At 26.6% G+C, this 16,916-nt stretch overlaps 2 protein-coding genes across 2 annotated transcripts in view; both read right to left on the bottom strand.

The window, feature by feature from the left end:
• The window catches only part of LOC100206790 (uncharacterized), an 81,316-nt gene that overhangs the window by 40,213 nt on the left and 24,187 nt on the right, over positions 1 to 16,916 (bottom strand). The window contains exons 3-4 of the mRNA XM_065814552.1: positions 11,777 to 12,143; positions 6,603 to 6,897 (exon numbers count right to left, since the gene is read on the bottom strand). Coding sequence (XP_065670624.1) covers positions 6,603 to 6,897; positions 11,777 to 12,143 — 662 coding nt within the window. The remainder of the gene's footprint in view (positions 1 to 6,602; positions 6,898 to 11,776; positions 12,144 to 16,916) is intronic.
• Positions 13,155 to 16,145, bottom strand: LOC136089037 (uncharacterized). Its single transcript, XM_065814551.1, has 2 exons — positions 15,879 to 16,145; positions 13,155 to 15,778 (listed from the first exon to the last, which is right to left on the bottom strand). The coding sequence occupies exons 1-2, from the start codon at positions 16,120 to 16,122 to the stop codon at positions 14,307 to 14,309; spliced, it is 1,716 nt and encodes a 571-aa protein (XP_065670623.1). The 5' UTR covers positions 16,123 to 16,145; the 3' UTR covers positions 13,155 to 14,306.

Below are 16,916 nucleotides of genomic sequence, written 5' to 3'. Positions count from 1 at the left end.
AACTAGTGGAATTAGGAGATGATGTTGATAAAAATTTTTTAGCAAATAATTCAGCTTTGTCTTTAGGTGAGGTGACCAAGTCTGAACCATGCAAAAGAGGTGGAATAACAGATTTATTATAGATTCTGTTAAAGATTCTCAAGAAGTCATGAGAGCCTAATTTTTGAGATGAAATACAAGATTTTGTGAGCTGAGAATAGCGGGTTTTGGCATTAGACATTTTTACGATGGTTTCTAGCAGCAATCAACAGATGTCTGGATGTCTAATTTCTGGAGAACTGTTTGCTGATAGATATGGAAGTAATGGTTTCAATTGGCAATTGCAGCAGCACAATGCAAGAAAAGCTATGAAGAAGAGTGAGGCTTGACTTGGAACTGTTGAGAGGGAATAAAAGATTCTATGCTAGCCTGAATCGAAGAAGTTATATGAGAAGCACATTTATCAGCAGGAGGACTAAATATTTCTACCCAAGGGCTATCACAAAAAAAATCATGGAAAGATTCTCTGTCAGCTTTAAGGTAGTTGTAAGAGGTACAATGATAAGGGGATTCCGATGATGAAGAATGAGATGATAGTTTTAGAAAGATCAGACCATGATCAGAAGCACCTAAGGGTGAATGTGGAGAAACTGAGCACTGATTAGGATCAGAAACAAGACATAAATTGAGTAGAGAAGGTAAATGATTCGAATTGTCTAGAAAGCGAGTTGGAAAGTTGACTATTTGAGTTAGAGATTGAGAAAGGCAAAAGTTGTGGGCCTTAACGCCTGCAGAGACACTGACACTAGAAACAAGCCATTCAGTGTGATGAGAATTAAAGTCACCAACAACAATGATATTGGCTGAAGGATAAAGAGGAAGATGAAGGAGAGCAATATAGAACATAGAGAAATGTGATAAAGTGAAGTGGTGCTAAACAAAAGCACATAAAAGATTAGACTGTGAATTTAAACCAAGTTAAAACACAAATGGGTAAATTCTTACAAATGTAAATGCCCAGGCCAAGCATGTGATTATTGGAGTCTTTATGAATTAAAAGAAGATAACCATCAACACTAAGATCACAAAATGAAACACCTGATCTCAAATTAGTCTCACAAAGAGCAAGTAGATCTAGTGAACTTTGCAAGAGAAAAGACTCAACAGAAGAAAATTTACTTCGAAGACCATGAATAGATAAATTTAGAAAACTTGGTGATGATGATGGTTTTTTGTATTTTATAGTTTTTGATACTTTAGTCATTTTTTAAATTGGTTAAAGAACTTGACTCAAAGCACAGAAAGAACTCAGTACACTACCTAATGGTCCAAGCAATTGCCTGATTCCTATTAATAAATCTTAGGTTGTAACAATGAGATCCAAATGTAGCCTCAACAACGCACACCAAAAGTACAAACAGGGACACCATCCATATGCAACATAGCACTGATAGCAGGGCTGAATTCAGGGTGTCCACTTATATTTAAAAAAAATTCCAGCACTTATTACTTCATTCGGATACGTTTTTCCAGGATTTTGGTACTGAAACCCATATCTTTTTCCAGCATCAGTATTAAAAAAGTACTTATATTCCAGCACTAATAATATTTTCGAAGTAATACAAAAACTGTCTCAAAGACAACTACTGTACTTATAAAACAAAAGCAAGGACATAAGTAACACATTTTTTTTTAATTTAACTAATTTCAGAATTACTAACAAATTAAACTTAACAAACTCTAAAGAGTTCTAGTTATTATACCAAAAAAACTCTTAAAAAAAAACTTTTAAGGAAACAATCCATTTAAAGCATTTTTGTATCTTAGTTAAGATTAATAAATTGCAAAGTTTCTCAATAAATCACAAAATCGGAAAACTTTAAAAGAGAAACAACTTAATAATAATAACAATAAGATATATTGAAACAAAATAAGTCATTTGTTAATAAAAACTTAACTATTTTTTATTTTTTTCTTATTTTCAAGTTCTTTAATTTGTTTTTCTATAAACTCAACCTCTTGTTTAGTTTCAAAACTTTTTCTTTTTAATCCATTCCCTTTCTTAACATAACTAAGGTCACTTTTTTTCTTTGCAAGATTCATACACTCTGTTATCTTGTTTTCCATCATTATAATAGCTTTTTTTGCAACTTTAAGTTTTTGATTTAATTTTTCGATGTCGGCTATGATATGCATCGCTTCTTGTTCTTGCTCTGTTTCCTCTTTCTCTTTTTTAGCATTATCCAACTCAAATATATATATTTTCGATGGGCCAGTCGAAAAGCTTTGAACAATGGTGCTGTGATTTGGTCTGTGTGTAGTTTTACATCATTGGCAATTGGATGGTCCTTTACAATTCACTGGGAGATAATACTTGAAGGTGTATGTTTGTTTTAACAGAAGAGTTGTTTATGCTAAAACCATGGTCAACAACAGCCTGGTCATGACTAAGTGTTAAAATTAATTTAATTACAAAAATAAAAATCATCAAGACAATCCTTTGATGAAAAAACTTAAAGCATTCTTCTTTTTTGGCTTTGACATCAATATACATGAAATCTTTTAACTGAGAAACACTGAGAGTCACATTGCTGTAGTGATAAAATTCTTGAACTCATGTAGTATCGAATTAAAGTTTTCAAAGGATCAACCAATTTTGATTTTGTCAACTCCATCAAGACATTAAGGTCAAAGATACTGGATGCTCTTATCAATGAATAATTCAATGAAGATTTTTCACAAAAGCTTTTCACCATTGAAACAACAAATTTCTTGACCACCTCAAAGAACTCTTTGCTTTGAGACAATGTTATTAAACTATTCTTTTTCAGATGATGTAGTTCCTGCGTTCTTCAGAAACAGAAAATCCTAGTTCTTCAGAAACAGAAAATCCTGCGTTCTTCAGAAACAGAAAATCCTAGTTCTTCAGAAACAGAAAATCCTGCGTTAAGCTTTTCATCAGTAACAGATTATTAGTCAAAGAAAGATCTAGGTCTTTCAACATTTTCTTCTGCATTTTTCAAGGACAACTGGTTTTGTAATAACTTCAAGCAACTTTATTATTTCCTTTACATCAAAGTATAAAAATGGAACCATTGAACAGTCTGTCTGGTATTTGCTCAGAAAAGATTCAACTATATTTGCAATATAAGCAAAGAAATTTGGAAGCATTAAGTGATCTTGAAGTGCCTATTTTAATGTCTTATAGCTTTTACATTTTAGTTGTTTGGATTTAGATAAAGTATTCCAGAAAAAAAACAAATTTTTCAACTTTTCCACACTTTGATCAACCTGTTAACCACCATTTTATTTTCAACCCATTTAAAATATAAACAAATACCATTTAGAAACATTTTAAACTATATCTAGTCATATTGGTTCTCTTGACAATATTTTTGTATCAGTCAGCGAGTCAGATATTTCACAACGAATGTCTTACTATAATTATTAGTAACTAAATGTCATGTAAAATGTCATGTAAAAACTTGATTGTCTTAATCATGTGAATTTATGTTTTGAATGGAGCTAGTACAGTAGAAGTAGTTACCTTGTTTATCAGAAGTTAGGAGGACAGACAAAAAACCCTGAAATAGACCTATAGTCTTCTCTCCTAGCAGGACTATCATGCAAAATATAATAGGCAGCAATATTAACAATATTCATGAAATGAGTTAATAAGTCTTGGTGTGTTGTATGACCTAAGAAACTTGATCTAAAATAACAGACATTTACAGGATTTCTATTAACATCCCAGAATCTAATATAAATATCCATTTCAGAAGTTTGAGTGACCTCATTTAAACTCTCATCAAAAGAATAGACATGGATATCTGACAATTTTAAAATTTCTAACAAAACTGATTTAAAATAAGGAGCTAAACCATGATTTAACTTGTATGAAGTTTTGATTCTACCCATCTGAAATTGTGAAGCTATGGTATTGTCTGGAAACATTGCTGCAAAAACAGCTTAAGCCTTCATTTGAATGTAGAGAAAAACCAATATCCACATTTTTAAGCTGCCAAATAATTTCAGCCTTAATAACATCTAGTTTTTTGACACACGAGTTTGTCTTTTGTTTTTCTGTAATTGACTCATTAGAGTCAGAAAAGACAGGTAAAGAACTTGGTAAAGATGGTAAAGAACTTTTCTCTTTTGGTTTTGCAAAGAATCTTTCAACTTTTTAAAATTCTTTATATAGATCACGCAATTCTATATACAGATCATGCAAAATTCTATATACAGATCATGCAAAATTCTATATACAGATCATGCAAAGTACAATATATTGTACTTTGCTCCTTTTGCGTGATCTGTCAAGGCAGAGCTCCCACTTAAAGAGAGTTCTATTGACCGGTGGCAAACCACACATCTTACTTTAGTATCTTAAAGATCTTTCTTTAGCCAATCTTTAAAGTTATCATCGCTCCACCAATCATCTTTAAATTGTCTTTGATGCTTCATTTTTTAAACTAATTCCATATATATACTAAAATAACAATGCTAATCTAAATTAAAAATATAAAACTTTAAAAGGAATAAATATTGTTAGTAAGATTTAAAATAACCTTGAAAAATCAATAACTTAATACAAATTAAGCTACTAAACAGCAATTTAAAAAAAAATTCCAGTTTTTCCAGCATCAATGTTGCTTAAAGCATTAATTTTCCAATTTAACACCCTGCAATTTAACAGTTAGACATCATACATTGTCTGGCTAAAACCTCAGATTTTCCGATCAATTTACAAAGTAATCGGACATTTTGACCAACGGGACTTAAATTCTACAAAATAAAGCATGGACAGGAAGGATATGCAATTAAACGCTATTGCTGACCACGCAAATGATTTTTTTTGTTTACAACTTGACCACAACTGTTTAGATGTTTTGATGATTTAAACGTTTCAGAAATGCGCTGAAAAAAGAAACATTAAGCTAAACTTAAAGTAGGAAAAAAATTGAAAAAACTAAATAAGCAAAACAATTCCTTACAAAAAAGAAAATAAATTAGCTTTAAAATAAAACTAAAAAAACTGGAAGATAAAATTACTTTTTGTTGCGCTTTTAATTGCATTTGAAAAAAATTACTTCCAAACTTTTCTTTTAAAACGTTTAATTAAAGTTACGCAAAAAGCTTTTACAAAATACTTCTATTGATTGTTTAACAAATGAACAAATTTTATTTTAATTATTGAAAAGTGAAATTAAATTATTAAAAATAAAAAAATTTCTAAGTTGTATATACATTTTTTTCAAAACATTGCAAAAAAAAAATTGTTAAAAAAAAATAACCTAGTCTTTTTAAAATTATAATTTCATGCTTTAGTTAGTATGCCAAGTTTAAAAAAAAACTTTTAAACAATTCTTTGTAAAAATAGAAACAAAAATAAATAAAATAAAGCAATTAAATCATGGGAAGACTTAATTAACTTATTCATAAATTGAAGTAAAAAATATAATCTTTTTAAAGATTTTTAGAAAGACATGGAATAATAGTTTCAAACGTTTAAATTTATCATAAAAAGTACATACCTACTTGAAAAATTTAAATACAACATTTAATTTACACATAATGCACTTGTTTTAAACAATCATCATGAATAATTTTTGATTTTATTTAAAGCCTTCCCATAAAATAAAAACTTTAAAAAAGATCAATGATTAAAAACTATTCATAATGTAACGATTATTTTATTTGCATTTAAATAGTTAAAACATCAAAACAGCTGTTGCCAAATTGTAGAGAAAAAAAAAAAAACATTGTCAGTTACAGCATGAAAAAGTCTATCTAAAAAAAATACAATATTTAATTGAAACTATTTTATTACAAAACAAAAATCTGCAATTAATTCTAAATAATAAGGATAGTAACTACAACTTCACCACATTAACATTAAATAAACTGAATAACATGACAAAGAATTTGATTGCATAACATGGTTCTGTAAAACCATTAAAATTATATTTTAAAAATTTGATCGGACATTGCCCAACCCAAACAAGTTTAGATTGGACATTTTGTTTGGAACTTTATAAAAAATTAAATTGAGCCCTGTGATAGTACTCTGATATTTTACAGCTGTTAATGGAATCAGCCTCTCTAAAAGCTACCATTGAGTTTGAAAAACCTGAATACCAGCCGGCTTCAGAACCATAAAACTGAGTTTTAGAGAACTGTACCCTCATTAGGAGATAATAGAATAGTAATCTAGTCATAAAAACAGAAACAAACAAAACAAAAAGTCAAGAAGATCTAGCATTCAACATTGTAAATTGGAAACAATGTATTATAAATACATCTATGCCAGCATAATAGATAAAGAAGGGGTGCAAAACTGGTCAACAGAATCTGTTTAGCCCCTAAATTTTAGTTTAATTAATTATAAAAATTTAGTTTAAATATTGGAAATTATCTTCAACTGTCATTGTAATATTAAAATAATAAACTCAACTTTTAAACAACGAAAAAAAATAGAAACAAAAGTTTTAATTAAACTTTTAATGACTTTGAAAAATAAAAATTTTTAAAATTTTTTTCAACATTTAAAAATCTTAAAAACCAGTTTTACATGTGTCTTTTGTTATGACTTTTGGTAGAAAATTTTATTGAAAAAAACTTACTAAAAATCTTTGAGTCACTTCTTCAGTTCCAAAACCAACAATTTCAGTTATTTGAGCTAATGACAAAAAACCTTTCAATATGTAAGTCTCTGTTAATGCATCTATTTTTTGAGTTGCAACTTCTTTACAGTCAATACTAACTGTGACTTGATTATTGTGGATACGAACCATTAATGTTTGCCATACATTTGTTTTAATTGAATGTGGTTTAACAACCTCTACCTCTGTAACTACCTTATCTTTACCTTTATCTTTCCATCTTCCTATGTAAACATACTGCTTTTTCTCACCTTGACTTTAAAAATATTAACAAAAAAAATTTTATTAAACTAAACAATAATTTCCTAAAATAATGCTTTTATTATTATTATTATTACATAAATAAAAATAACTTAAAACCATGCTAAATGTCATAAAAATGTCAAAAACAAATAAAAAGCAGGGGTAAAGATATACAAAATTGACAGGGGGGTTCTTTTAAAAAATTAATAACCTAATTATTAAAAAATAATTTTAAATAATTGTTGATTGTAAATTAATTGATTATATCATTAAATTTGATGGAAAGTTTTAATTAAGAAATTTAATATTTTTTTAAAAATCTTAAATTAGCAAGAAATGTTAATAGAATCATTTTAAGGGGTTTTAATTGAAACATGATAATAATTTTTGTTTTGTAAAAATTTTTTTACCATGCTTTAAATAAAACCAAATCATAATTGACTTGAATCTTTTTTTAAAGCAGAATGTGTTTGTTTTTATTTTCTTTAAGTATTTAAACAGTTTTTTGAAATAGTTCTTGCAGTAATTAATTGTTGCAAAAAATATTTTCAACAATATTGTGAAATAACTTTTTTTTCACATGAAAAAACAGATAGTTGAATTTTTTTTACTTTCCATTTTTAAAAAATTTAAATCTGTTTTATTAAATTTAATTTAATAAATTATTTTAATTTTTTTTTTAATTCAATAAATTCTTTTTATTTTTTTTACTTTTAAAATTTCTAAACTTTGTTAAAGAAAAAAAAATTCTTTTTTATCAAATTTGATTTAAGTTTTTTATGTTTGTTATACATTCAACTATTTTTTTTATTCATAGTTTTAAATGAATAATTTTATTTCATTCTATTACAAAAGTGCTCAATGCACTTATAACTGTATACAAATACATCATAAATCACAAAAACATCATGTATACAAATAAATCATAATCAAACCTGCAGGGAAAATTATTTTGGACAATTTTTTTAGTAAACAATATAACAAATTTATGAAAAAATAATATTTTCAGTTTGGAAATTGCTTTTTAACAAAAGATTTTTCATTATTAATAATATTTTAGATTGATCATAGAATGAATGCAGATTAGAAATGATTAACTAGTTTATGAGAAGTAGGTGAAGATTTTAGTCAAGCTAAAAAAAAAAGCCAGAAAAAACGTTGACTTTTTTTTTTTGACTGTTAAGGAACTCACCCATAAACAATTGGCCCCTCATTAAAAAAAAAACAAATAAACTGTGGGAAAAAAAAACATAAGATGCTAAATGTTGTGAGTACAAATATATATATATATATATATATATATATATATATATATATATATATATATATATATATATATATATATTTATATAATATATATATATTTATTTACCCAGGTCACTGATTCCTTGATAGTGTAACGCTAACGTAATGCCTACGTAATAATCATGCAGAAGTTATTTTATTTTAGAGCACGTTAATTACTTAAAAAATATCATGCATCAAAACAAATTCATTTTATTTAAACTTTATATACTTAGTGAGTTACAAAATTGTGTGATGTAGTGGTTAATAAATTTGATCATGGTGCTTGCGCACCGGGTTCAATTCCTATTGGATTCTATTTTTGTTTTTTTCTTGAACATTTTATTAACTAATTAATGTTAATATATTAATAATAATAAATATTAATATAATAAAAGACAAGTCGGTTAATAAATAATTAAGTAATTCAGTTAATATAAACATAAATGCGCATAATATGTCTTGCTTTTAAAGAAAAATATTATTGTTAACGCTCTTACTCTGAAGTCCTTAATACAAGGAGGGGGGGGGGGGTATTAAAATGAGGGAGGGTGGGAATTTTAGTCTAGATCTAATAAACAGGGGGAGGGGGTTAATAAAAGGGGGAGTGGAAATTTTTTAATGATATAGTGTAAGTACTTTTTAAAAGTTGAGTTTATAAATCAGAACTAATATTTTTTACAAGAGGCTTGTGGTCAAATACGCATTTTCGAACAGCTGTTTTAACATAATTTCAATAGGATTTAATATGCTGAATAGAACAAATCATTAACAAAAAAATAACTTTCAGTCACTTTTTTGTTAATGATTTGCAAAATTAATTCTTTATTAATTGATTTTAATTGATTAAGTTAAAGTGATATTTGATTACTATTTTACATAATTGAGTATAGCCATTATGTTATATTATCCATAAAACAAAGCTGATGAAAATAAAAAATTATTGTTATGCATTATAAATTGATAAAACAAATATTTGAAACCCACATAAGCCATTATTATTATTATTATTATTATTATTATTATTATTATTATTATTATTATTATTATTATTATTATTATTATTATTATTAGTTTTATTTTAATGAATTTTTATTATTTCAAGAAAAATAATGACACGTAGTTATTTTTATTAAAATAAAATTTATAATTTAAATTAAATTTTTATTTAATTTTTGCAATATTTTGAAATCCAATTAGATTTCAGTATACAACTTTTGTGGTCTTATATAATTGATTTAAGTCTTATATAATATTCTTATATATTTAAGTCTTTCATAATATTCTCATTGTTAGCCTTTTGCTAGAATGTTTATTAAAATATATAATTAAAAAAGATTATCTGTAATATTTATACTAAGTTTGATAACCATGTTTTCCCAATTGATTTATTTATACATGTTAAACATTATTAAGATTTGCCCAAAGATATTTACCCAGGTCACTGATTTGGGCAGTATGATGCGGTTTTATATTTAATTTATATGATTTAATAGGGTTAATTGTTTTATGTTTAGCCTACATTTAGTTTTTATGGCTTTATTTTATATTTATATTATAACTAACTTTTTTATATTTTAGTACAAATATTGATTTTAACTTTAATTTAGTTTGATTTATATGGTTATTTGTACAATAATTCATTTTATATTTAGTTTCTACTTGGTTCAATTTATATGGTTATTTAATTCACTCGTTTTATATTCACATCATACTTTAAATTAATTTATAGGTTTTAATAAAATTACTTTTTTTTTAGTTCATATTTACTTTAATTTTATTGAGTTTTCTTTTAACAGTTTATTGAGGTTGTTCGTTCTAAGTTTTATTTATGGTTAAATTAAGTGTTTACGGTATGGTGCAGCTGTTCGTTTTATATTTAGTGCATATATATTTAAATTAAACTTACATGGCTTATTGGAAATATTAGTTTTACATTTAACTTGTTTTATATAGTTTAGTGGAAATTTTTTACATTTAATTTTTGTTTAGTTTTACTTAAATTGATACAATTCAGTCTAACTCTTTAGTTTAATATTAGTTTATGTTTAATTTGAACGGTTCAAGCACATAGTAAATTTAATACTATGTTTTTTTAATATTAAATAATTAAATTTAATATTGCATTTAAAAAAATGTTCGATATTACCAAATTTCTTTCTTTTCTCGACATTTGCATAAATAAATTTAAATATGTTAAATTTTTGAAGTTTTTAAAATGATTATTTTTTAAATTTCTAATTGTGGCTTTGCAACTACAAATGATGTTTTATTTTGAAAAAATTAGCGAGTAACAAATAAAAAAATTACATTAATTTATTTACTTTATTTAATAAAAGTTTATTAGTTTATTATTTTATTATTAAAATTATATTGCTGTATATATTGTTTATTAAAAAATAATCCCTGCGATTTAACTTGCGTTATAAAAAAAAGATTTAACTTACATTTTGTGAAAATTTTTGATGCAACAGTTTATTTATAATTTAATTATGAGTAAAAAAAAAATGTTTAGGAAAGAAAACCGAAAAAACAATTGCGATGAAAATGAGCTAATTATTTTTAAGAACAAATAAAATTTCAATATTAAATAATATTTATTAATATTTTTAAATAAATTTGACAGTCAAGCTAAACCCAAGCATTAACTTTAATTAGAATAAACTAAAATATATTTTTTAAATCAAAATTAAATTACATATTTTTAAAATATAAACTAAATTAAATATTTTTTATCAGAATAAAATTATATATTTTTATTAAATTAGTTTTAAATTAAACCACATATTTTTTATAAGAATTAAATTATGTTTTTCTGATATTTGCTTCAAGCTTAAAAAATCAATCATTACATTAAAATAAAAACAAAATAAAAATAAACTTTTAATTTTATTTGGGTTTTTTTCGTTAGTAAATAGTCATACAAAAATATTCTTTTAAAGCATTAGCAAATGCATTCATTTAAAGCAATAGCAAATGCATCAAGTAAAATTTTGTGCGCTTTTGTAAACGCATGTAAAAACCATGCTAAAACATAATTAATTTCTTTAAAAGCATACCTAGTTATTTAATTTAAATGTAACACTTTTGATGAACTTAATAGTTATTTTTAAAGTTGTTAAAAATCCATTTTAAAATTTAAAGTAATTTTTTAAAATACAAATATATTTTTTTGCTGAAGAAAAAAAAATTATTGAAGTAATGTGTTCCTTTTAAAAAATTTTAAGCGAACCCCAACATTTGCTTAAGAAAAAGTAAAGAAACATGACATTCCTTTTTTAGTCTTTTTTGTTTATCTATTTGGGGATCCTTTTAAAAAACGGGTTTTAAAACTAAATTTACAAACAATTAGAAATTAGAGGTGGAGAGAAGTCAGAACTGACAGTCTTCATAGCTCACAGTGATAAGTTAACAACAACATTGTAATTTAATTTTTTCAAATGTTTGTAAGTAATGCAAAACTTTTTAAATAAAATATTATCTAAAAAAACTGGTTACTTTGATCGATGATCAAAGGTATAAGAACAAAGTTTTAAATTGGAGCTTTGTTCTTTGAAAAAAGTGTAAAGAAATAAAAAATCAATCAAAAAAACAAACCATTAACTCACATCACAACATTCTCAACTTGTTTCTTGGTTTGAACAAACTTAAATCCAATTGTAAACAAAATTTTTTCTGGATTAGTTTGTAATAAAGTAAAAATTGACATGAACTGCTGACCATCTCTATTTTCAGGATCAGGAGTAACAGTTATTTTAAATTGAGTAGCAAATGTTACATCATTAGATGTAGAAATAGTGTGCAAAATGTATGCAAATTCATTTGAAACACTACTAGAAAGTTTAATAAAATCTGTGTTGTCACTAAATAAACTGGCAAAAGTTCCATTCTCTGGTCCAGCAACTGAGTTTACTCCCTTTACTTTACTTAAATCCACTGATGTAAACAAATCAAAAAAATAGAAGCCGTAACTCACTAAAAAATATAGATATTATTATAAACAAGCTATATCATACTAATATAAAAAATATATACTACAAACCAGATTCAAAGGAGGACAGGCTGGGTTGCAACTTAGAGATATTACCAAACAAATAAAACATTCTAATAATAAATTACAGTTTCATACTTTTTCCTTTAATTATATATTTTTTAAGTATACATATGTACAGCCCTTGCGATGAAGCAGGAGCGATCGCTCCACACATATGAAACATAATCATAAACGACCTTCCGGGCACAACAAATAGCGCTTGCTAGTTTTGTTATGAGAGTAAAAAATCGTGCTAGTCTAAGAAACTTACGAGGGATTTAAAATTAAAAGAAGTTAACTTACGAGATATTAAAATTTTTTGCTGAAGTTAAAACATATTTGAACAGTAGAGTTTGCATATTGGGTCATTCCATGCCAAGTGGTGCAAAGGTCCCTTATGGACCATCTCAGATTTTATTGAAATTTTTTGATTTTGTACATATATATGTTAAAAGCATGTTTTGAAAATTTTAGATCAATATCTAATATGGTTCTTGAGAAAACGCTATTTAAGTAGTGGGGTATTTTGCATAAAATTTCACTCTACAAGAAAAAAGGGTTTTTTCATCATTTTTAACAGCCAATAACTTTTGAACAAGTCAGTTTTATACTTCAATTATTATAAGATAGCAAGTGTGCTGTGGATACTTTGAAAAAAGAAAAAAATATTATTTCTGGCATCTTAACTTTTTCCATAATGGCGGGCTAAAGTTGATTTTTTTGTTTTAAGAATAAGTTTTTTTGTGATTTTAAAGACCTTAATCTTAAAAACTAGTTACAAAGTTAATACAAATCAAATTGCCTGCTGATCTACATGTGGTGGATAAACATTTTTAAAAAAATCAGTTGATTAAAGAGCTGCATTCAAAAGTTATAGGTCTCCAAAATGAGTCAGATCGAGATTTTCGTAAAATTGATCTGTGATGCAAAGCATCTGTTACCTAAGATGGCACTTTTTTTTTTTTATAAAATTTTTTATACGCATCAATTAAAGACTGTTAGTTAATAAAAACCAAAAAAATTAATGGGCGCTTATTTATAACCCCCAAAAGGTAGTCTCTAAAAGTCAGGTAAATTTTCCATAAAATTCTGAAATTGACATAATAAATAAATGCATTGAATTATATAATGTTATTTATTATGAAATATCAATTAAAAAATATCAATGCTTAAAGCCTTTTAATCCCTTTAGATAAAGAACTTTTAAATCCCAATAGATAAAGTCCCCTCCCCTCTGTCCGCACCCCTCTTTATAATACAATAATTTTTTTAATGAAAAACGAACAAAATGTTTTTAAGAAAATAAACAAAAATAATAAAATTTACAAAAAGTTAAATTTCTCAAATAATAAAATAATCTCATTGATTTCTTTTAAGTCAATACTATAAAATCATCCACTGTTTGACTGGACTTTAAGAGATTGCACTTTGCATAAAATATGCATTAGAGGTACCCAACAAAGATCATCTCTGCATGGCCACGTAAACTTGTTACATAAAGACTTTTTCATGAATTTCATATTAAGATCTTGATGCTCTTCTGAAATACTAAGAATATTTCCTAAATACCATTGAGCATCGTAAACGCAGGCCACATATTCTCCTGGTGAGTAACTGGAAATTTTATTAATATAAATTCTGCAAGTAGAAAAATCCACATTAGTGCAAATAATATCAAATGAGACTCTTCTTATTTTTATTGAGGTAAGTGACATTGGGATAAAACTGTGGTGGTTTCGTGTCCCAGGTATTGTCAAACAAGAACGATATCTCTCTTCCAAATTGAAGTTTGTAGTATGTGTTTCTATTGAAACTTTGTCAACAAAAAAAAAAGATATTCCTTTGACGTGTTGAACACACCAGCTGTACATTTTGCTTGGTGTGTCAATAGGATCGTTTAGTGATTGTAGACTGACTCGTGCAACAAGACGTTTCACTGTTCCACCAACACCATCACAAGGGCTTTTACCATGCGATGTTGCAAAAAAGTGCCACTCTGCAGTCATGTCAAAATCGTGTTTATGGTAGCATAAGTTGATAAGATTTTTGTAATTTTTATATTGTGATGCAGCTCCATCACTAAAATAGATAATGTGTTCAAATGTTTATAATTGTTTAAGTTTATCAATAACATTATCGATAAAGCAATGAACAGCATCTGTTCCATGTTTCAGATGATCTGATATAACACAATAACTTTGACTATCAAGTTTTCCATCTTTTATAAAATACGCAACAAAGGGGTGCACAGTTGCTTGGCTGTTATTCCAGTGAAAACCTTGCACTGCATCCTGTATTAGAAAACTATAGTTTTCTGCAAAGTCAAGAAGAACCAAAGCTTGATTTTCTTTTAAATTAGTTTTCAAATGTTGGTAGTAGGTGGCTTGACTTTTTGATATAAAATGATGCACTTGTAAACTATCTAACTGTTCATAAACCATTTCAATAAATTCATCTAAAGGTAGAGTTGCTGGTACTAAAGTACATTGGTAATTTGATTTTTGCCATTGATAAAAGTTAACTTCACTAATTTCTTTTTCTGTAAACAAAGTGTCAATGTAGTCTAACAAAACCTTTTTAGCAGGATATTTATCGCAGCTATGCAGCATACAATCTCTATTTTCAATGCTACAAACCATTAATTTTAATAAGATTTTGTAATCAGAAATTCCAGGAATTTTCTGTACAAGGAGCTTTACATTTTGATGGTACTGGCAAACACAAACTGCATGCAGACCAGAAGCACCACCTACAGGAATGCACCACTTGGGCCTTAGCTTACAAAATTTTGAAAATCCAACTTTAAGATAATTATATTTCTTTTTAAACTCAATATGTAGCTCTTTCATATTGACTAGTAGAAGGCGCTTTTGGATATGTTGCTTTTTACTATCTACTTTAACTGAAACAAACTCTTTTTTTCCTGGACAAACCCTTGAATATTCATCGCATTCGTAGAAATGAACAACCTCTGTAATTACATCTTCGCTTAGTTTTCTACCCGATTTTGGAGAAGGTTTTGATAGTATTCCACTTTTTTTACTTAATTTTCTGGCTTGTACTACAGATCTTTTTGAAGTAAAAAAAAACTTCTGAGTTTTCTCTATTGACCAACTGTCTGGAGTGAGTGTAAGAAGTGTGATTTTTTCAGAATTTGACAATGTTTTTTCAAATTTTGACTTAATTTGAGTCATAATATTGTCTAAATCTGTGTTAGTTTTTTTCAAACATTTTTTTGAGGGTGATTCAATTCCACAAAGTGCAGCTATTTCTAAACCTAGCACATTGGCAACAGCCTTTTGTGTATGAGCTCTTACGCTATCAATTTTACGCTTTCCATATGCAACTCTATCTTTTTTTGAAACAAGTTTTAGAGGTGAGCATCCAAAACTTGCAATACTTGAATAAAGATCTTCTTTTAATGTATGGTTGTCAACATAAATTTCTTTTTCTTGGAGTTCATTTTCTTTTGTATTATGTTTGCAATTCAGAACTTTTCTGCAACTAGTGCAAATTTTTTGACCAGGTATTAAACCAAAATCTTTGGCATATGAAAGACTGATAATTCTAAGAGAATCTAAAAAATAACGGAAATAATTATTAAATATTTTTTTTTTATTTATTTAGTGTTATTAAGGTATTTTTATTAAATTAAGATATTAAATATTGAAACTTACTTTTCACATTTTTTGCGTGCTTGTTCAACGGATTACAACAATACCTGCGATGTTCATTCTCATACCTTGACAAGTAAACTTTCTTGTGATAGCTACAAATAAAATCTATGGGATTTATTTTGCTTCTCAAAGAAATAAGCTCTTGGTTTAGTTTCGACAGTTCTTGGTAGCGTTTACTTTTATTAGATAGATAGCACTGTTCATTTAATGCTTTACCAATACAGCAAGTAGAAAGCTCAGGCATATTACTTATTATTAATCAGTTCTAAAATACAACAATTTATTTGGTTTTATTAGTACTTTTTAGATTGACATACTAGTAATATAGAATTAAATGAAACAATAACTAAACTTTTAAAAAGTAATAATTTTTTATGGAAAATTTACCTGATTTTTAGAGACTACCTTTTGGGGGTTATAAATAAGCGCCCATTAATTTTTTTTGGTTTTTATTAATTAACAGTCTTTAATTGATGCGTATAAAAAATTTTATAAAAAAAAAAAAGTGCCATCTTAGGTAACAGATGCTTTGCATCACAGATCAATTTTACGAAAATCTCGATCTGACTCATTTTGGAGACCTATAACTTTTGAATGCAGTTCTTTAATCAACTGATTTTTTTAAAAATGTTTATCCACCACATGTAGATCAGCAGGCAATTTGATTTGTATTAACTTTGTAACTAGTTTTTAAGATTAAGGTCTTTAAAATCACAAAAAAACTTATTCTTAAAACAAAAAAATCAACTTTAGCCCGCCATTATGGAAAAAGTTAAGATGCCAGAAATAATATTTTTTTCTTTTTTCAAAGTATCCACAGCACACTTGCTATCTTATAATAATTGAAGTATAAAACTGACTTGTTCAAAAGTTATTGGCTGTTAAAAATGATGAAAAAACCCTTTTTTCTTGTAGAGTGAAATTTTATGCAAAATACCCCACTACTTAAATAGCGTTTTCTCAAGAACCATATTAGATATTGATCTAAAATTTTCAAAACATGCTTTTAACATATATATGTACAAAATCAAAAAATTT

This window comes from Hydra vulgaris, chromosome 12, assembly GCF_038396675.1.
Source record: "Hydra vulgaris chromosome 12, alternate assembly HydraT2T_AEP".
NCBI lineage: Eukaryota > Metazoa > Cnidaria > Hydrozoa > Anthoathecata > Hydridae > Hydra > Hydra vulgaris.
Note: the sequence above shows the minus strand (reverse complement) of the source record. Positions and strands in the feature narration are given on the sequence as shown.